Source organism: Cyclopterus lumpus, chromosome 4 (assembly GCF_009769545.1).
Source record: "Cyclopterus lumpus isolate fCycLum1 chromosome 4, fCycLum1.pri, whole genome shotgun sequence".
NCBI lineage: Eukaryota > Metazoa > Chordata > Actinopteri > Perciformes > Cyclopteridae > Cyclopterus > Cyclopterus lumpus.
This window is the reverse complement of record NC_046969.1, coordinates 23,440,958-23,446,957: the sequence shown is the minus strand read 5'-3', so window position 1 is coordinate 23,446,957 and position 6,000 is coordinate 23,440,958. Positions and strand designations below refer to the sequence as shown.

At 45.9% G+C, this 6,000-nt stretch overlaps 1 protein-coding gene across 8 annotated transcripts in view; it reads right to left on the bottom strand.

Annotated features, from left to right (window-relative positions):
• The window catches only part of si:ch73-63e15.2 (protein strawberry notch homolog 2), a 52,009-nt gene that overhangs the window by 24,312 nt on the left and 21,697 nt on the right, over positions 1-6,000 (bottom strand). Inside the window, exons 1-2 of one of the 8 annotated variants that reach the window (XM_034531507.1) lie at positions 3,303-3,759; positions 2,568-2,710 (exon numbers count right to left, since the gene is read on the bottom strand). The exons of 5 other annotated variants lie outside the window; for them this stretch is intronic. In XM_034531507.1, coding sequence (XP_034387398.1) covers positions 2,568-2,609 — 42 coding nt within the window. In that variant the 5' untranslated portion in view covers positions 2,610-2,710; positions 3,303-3,759. Of the gene's footprint in view, positions 1-2,567; positions 2,711-3,302; positions 3,760-6,000 lie in introns of those variants that run through there. 2 more of the 8 variants (XM_034531508.1, XM_034531506.1) reach the window with 2 other exon arrangements.

Sequence of the window (6,000 nt, the reverse complement as noted above, 5' to 3'; positions counted from 1 at the left end):
AACCGTACCACTTTTTTTTTTAAATCATATTTTTTTAAAACATGTTTTTAGTGCCCCGTCCGTGTATCGAGAAGACCGGTAGCACCCTTTGAATTCATGATTGAATTAATTCGCTGTGGTACGTAATATTTTATTAAATCTTTTGCGTACAGCAGAAGTTTTATCTTTTGTATCCAAAAAAACAAACAAAAAACGACGACGCTCGTAGTCATGCAGACATAAATCAACTCGTGCCGTCCCAGAGCTTTTGATCCAGAAAGCCATTGTGTTGTTAAGAGTACACGTGTAGACGCTTTCCAACAAGTTCTGAACCCTTTAGTCACGCAATCTTAGGCCAAAAATAATAATAATCAAACGCTTTTGGAAAAGAAAAAAACAGACAACCAAAAAAAAAAAAAGAAGTCGCAGGTCGAAACTGCTTTCTAGTGTCAACAGACAAGTATTGTGTCATCTCCGTCTAGCCCGCAAACGGCCAAGTCTGGCCTATCCCCGAACACACGAGGGCCAATCGGAGTGGCACAGCCGGTCCAGCGACCACCTGGCAGGGAAAGGCCTCCACGCCGTGCCAAGTCGGAGGAAAGCAGGCCAGGCGCTGCTCGCCGCTTTACACGCCTCCTGGAAGTGTTTCCATATGTTCTGGAAATTTAAAAAAAAAAAAGGGTTGCCATGTCAAGTGTCCCAGCAGAGCGGGTTCAAAGCCCTGAAACCGGCACCGAGCGGGGAACCTAAAAAACGAGGCTCTGCGATCCGCGTCTGCGCTCGCCAGCAAAACATTATCTATCCGGCAGGTTCTGGGTTTCCTTTTCCCGGCGAAGAAGGACTCGCATTGTTTAAAACGTTGAGAAGATAATAAAAAAGAAAGAAAGAGATATTTCATCTGCCGTGCTTTTGGACCGGCCCCAATGGGAAGTGACCCGCAGGAGGACGCCATAAGGGTGCGCGTCAAACCTGCATCTTCGGAAAAAAGAACTCAAAAGAACCGACGCGCCAATCCCCCCAAAAAATATACGACGGGCTTCCAGGAAAAAGGATTTGCGATTGTGAAACCAAGATAACAAAAGAACAAAAAAAAAGTGACTCACATGTGACTCAAACGGTGTGGCTTTTCCTTCTTCTTTTGTTGTGTTTGTGAACTAATAAGTGCATGTGTGAGCCTGCGTCCGCGGTGCGTTGACGTCGCAAGCCGAGCACAAATTGCGACACACTCGCAGACGGCGTCACGTGCAAGAGAGAACAACTTTAAAAAAACACTAGTTGCATATAGTTAAACTTATTATAGCAATAGGACGACAACAAAATAATGGTTTTTTTTTAAGCCTCTACTTGCTCCAATAAGAGTCGACATGTTCTAAGACTAATTCCAGATGACAAGTCGAAGTGTTTATTCACAGGTCCTCGTATTACCTTAAATAGCCCCGCTCTCTTTTGTCTGTTGTCGCAACACTTTCTCACTCACACACGCACACACACACACACACCTGTGGTCAGTGGACTCACGGAGAGGTGGGCGCGTTGCCCGTAAATTGCCGATTTTTTTTTGGGGGGGGGGGCTCTTGGCCAAGACTCAAACTGCTAACCGAGGAGGGCGTTTACTCTTTTACAACCTCGAGCCACTTGGACTATCGTGACGAGTCGGCGTTTTCACTTCAACCTCGACTCCATCCAGTAGAGAACGGTGGCAAACTAATAGATGAAAAAAAAACATTCAAATGATATAAAATGTATAAAATTTGACACACGCTTAATACGGAGCGTGCCTCCTGCAACAGGATGACATCACATCCCACCAAGACAACAAAAAGAGATAAACAACTAAACAAAAATGATATCAAGACTCGTTTCTGATACAGACAGATCTCGTATCCTGTAATGAATTGTTTTCAGCTATAATTATCTGGTATATCTCCTCCCCCCCCGTTGTGTTGTCTCTTTGCATCGCACCACGCTGAGCCACTGTTGCAATTATAATTATGATATATTAACCGCAACGCTTATGAAATAGGTGTAAACGTGGCCGCATGTTGGTAAAGTGGGCATGCGAGGCGCGAGCTTTTAATATTTTCAGGTTAAGAAACCTGCATTTCTGGCATCCATGCTCCTTTTTCTCACTCCCCTACCACTCATCAATCACCCCCCCCCCCCCATGCTCTCACTCGTCCTCCCATCATTGTTCATCATTCACTTCCCGTAAGCAGCTCGAGGTTTTAAACGTAGCACCAGGAAACCGAGACATTGTGCCCACCGAGAGACGAACTACTCACCGAGTCGGCATGTTTCACAGGATCAACGGTCAGCCGGGAACGACAATGAAACGGACTACCTCCTTATTTTAAAAAAAAAACTACCTGAACCCCTCTTCTCAGATTGCTGTTGAGTAAAAGAACAACATTTGAAAATGCAATCGAATAAAGACTACAATTCCCCCCCCCACACACACACACACACAGTGTGTAGACGGCCATAAAGATCTATTTGCGGTGCAGTGCAACAATGGCCGTATTTAACAGCCGTCCAGTAAACAGACGAGTGCTATTTAGCCCGACAAGATATCAGGTTCTCGCACTTACTGGAAGACGGCGAGGCAGACGAGGCAGACCATCATTTGTCATCGTTCCTGGCTGGAAAACGGGAGTCTTAAAAGCGGGACTGACGTTGGCCCTGACGAGCTTGCCAACTTTCAACAGGGAGGCCCCCCCAAAAAGCACATTTGCTGTTTATTGAAAGAAGAAAAATGTCATCGCTGTGGGCATAAATAAACGAGGAGGCGAGGAATTGCGTCGTCTGTATCAGGAATTAACGCCTCCTTTAATACAACACTAAATGTTCTTTAGTTTTTGGATGTGGCTCAGTCTTTTGTCCGGGAAACTAACTTTTCAATCAAAATGTTATGTTTTTATTTATTGTTTTCCAATTCCAATGAAGACACAGCTCTAGACAGACCACATGCATAGTGACGTTTACAGGCCTCCCCCCCCCCCCCCCCCCCCCCCCCACACACACACACACACATTACTATTCTGATATTACGGAAGCATTTTCAAGATTCATTCAAGGAAGTTAAAATTAACACACACACAGCCGTAATGAAGTGCTTACTCGTCATATCTAGAAGTCCCTCGATAACGACAATAAAACTCGCAGCTTTCAGTTTGACACAATTCCTAATCAAACTGTTTTATGACTGACTGACACACACACACACAATAAATTAAAAAGAGAGCTTTCAACAGAGCAGCAGCCAGTCTTCAAGCAACAGGCTTAATTTTAGCGTCACACATTAAAGAAGCAAACGGTACCAGTACCTTGGGAAGCGGTCGTCCAAGCTGTGAATACAATTTAGTCCAGAGCTGCATGAGAGACATGGGTCCAAACGCGGCAGCGTGGGGGGGTTTAAAAGACACACACACACACACACACACTCCTGCTTCACCTTGGGTCCCTGAACGCAACAGCCTCGTCCATGTGTTGGTCTTCACCTTACAGCCGGTGCACTTCCACCCTAAAGTGGACTACTCACTAGCCCTGACACAGTTCCTCTCTGGTTCAACACACACACATCTGCCTCCACCTCAGGTACGCTCGAGGCAATGAGCAATGAGCTCACACACACGCGCGCACACACACACACACACACACACACACACACACGAGACTCGGGCAAGTCTACAACATGCTTCCTGCTTCAGCAGGACGGTCAGGTATTTGCATAGAGGGCTTATTCATAGTGATTGCGGACTAGTTCCTCAAAGCTGAAAAAAAAAGAAGAAAAAAATAGAAAAGGTGGTTGGAGAGCGAGTGAGAGAGCAGAGGAGGGGAGGGGGAGGGGAGAGTAGAGGGAGGGAGGAGCTTTCAGGAAATGATGCTTTTGTTGGTAAGTGACTAGAGTTACTGGCAGTCGGGCCCATTTTACTGTACATGGTGTAACTCAACCGCATCTGTAGTGTAAACAGTGCTGTGCTGTGGACCCGGCCGCTCCTCACACCCCGCTGCTTACCGCCATGTTTAATGGGCCCGGACCTCTCCTTAATGATTATTATATTTAGAGGCAGACCCCCCCCATGTCTGACTTCATGCTCTGCTTTCTGTCTTCCCCCCCAATTTCGTCTGCACAGGCTCAATTTAAGTCGTAAGTTTCCCCACGATGTGCACGAATGACCCAACGGCTCAGACGGAGGAAGTTAATAAATAACTGTTTTTAACAGTAAAACCAACAAGCGCGTTGACTGATTAACGCTATCGGTAACACAGTTAAAATAACATTAGAAATAAATGAATTTTTTTAAACTGCCCACCTTAAATGTGCCGGAGCAGCAAGCGGGCGAATCTTGAGGAGTATTATTTATCCACCGATAAATAAATAAGCGATAACGTTGCCGCTCTGAAACTACCAGGCAGACACTCGGCCGACAATTAGCTAAACTAATTGAAGGGGTGGAGACTTACTGGGGAAAAAAGAGCGTCCACAACAACAACAACAACAACAGTTAACATCGGGAGGCGCCAAACATTTTGTGCATCGGTTATCGTTGCAGAGGCGCTGGTGGGCTGTCAAGGAAGAAATGAATAATAAAAAATAAAGAAATCTTAATTAGCATCTCTGGTGTTGTCTAATTAGCTAATTGGGGGCAGTGTGCCACGTCTGAGAATGCGGTTCTCAGCCTGTCGAAAACATTCCCTGATAATTCTGCTTTTCTTGTGTTTATAGTTTATAGTTCTTCCACCCATACTATGAAAAAAAAAAAAAGAAGAAGAATAAAAATCATTCTTAACAGCTTAAGTAAGGAGCAGACAGCTGAAGTGGTCGGGAATGTAATAACAGGTCAAGTGCAGGCTGGAAGCCGGCCCCCGTGCACAGGGTCTTCACAGGCGGCAGACACCGCTTCTATATCCGTGCACAATTATACACAAATACTTCATCGTGGATTGGTCGTTCTCGCTGCCTGGAACCGATTGTTTAGAAAGAAAGAATATTCTGGGAATCTGGTGGGAAAATGAGGGGGAGGAGGAGGCGATTTCAACAAATCCAAGATGCTGATCAAAGACGGTGTCGTGACGACGGAGACGCGTTAACCGTTTAAGAGCCGGTCGCAAATGGAAAAGGGGAAAAAAAAAAAATTGATGTGATTTATCTCCCTAACGAAGGGAATAGAGGGCTCCATTTGCACAGCCCGGCTTCCAGGAATACGCGATATCAAGTCGGCGTGGCGGAGGAACCGTAATGCCCGTCTCTGCAAGACCGAGTCAGACTCTCAGAGACCGAGTGGCGCCTGTCCACGGTGTCATCATGGTATGAGTGGGAATCCTCGGAATAGTGTGTGTGTGTGTGTGTGTGTGTGTGTGTGTGTGTGTGTGTGTGTGTGTGTGTGTGTGTGTGTGTGCCACAGAGGGTCAACGGGGAGAGGAATGAATCATTGATGAGCTTCTTTTAGATGCTCAATACACACCTCGTTGCATCCCGGCCTAAAGAAGGGAGGATCCGTGCCGGTTTTTCACAAACAAACAAACAAACACGGTTGCCATGCAGACGCTCAAGACATGCGGTCTCATCGTCACATGCACAAATCCTGCTGACATCTTAATGCTTAAAAGACAGCAGACAGCAGATCCGAGCAGAATTCGTCTTATTATTTCATTTTCATTCCCAGAACCGCTTATCCTGTTTCAATTCGCTCTCTTGTAATTATATTTTTTTAATTTGGTTCCCTGATCTGATTACGATCCCTGTCATCATCGATTCTCTGGTTCCAGATGTGCCAGAATCAGCTGATCCCCGGGGGGGGGGGGGGGGGGGGGGGGGGGGGCTGTTATGATTACAACGGCGTGCGTTCCAATTTTATATCTTTTTGTAAGCGAAAAGCATATTGCAGACGCTCCACATGCGGAACGGCCGATGTAAAAAAAATTAAATAAAAAGGTGCAGTAAGAAACGATTTGGTTCAAAACACACAGGCTGGACGGAGCTAATCTGAAACTACAGAGGATCAGGTGGAGCACCCACAC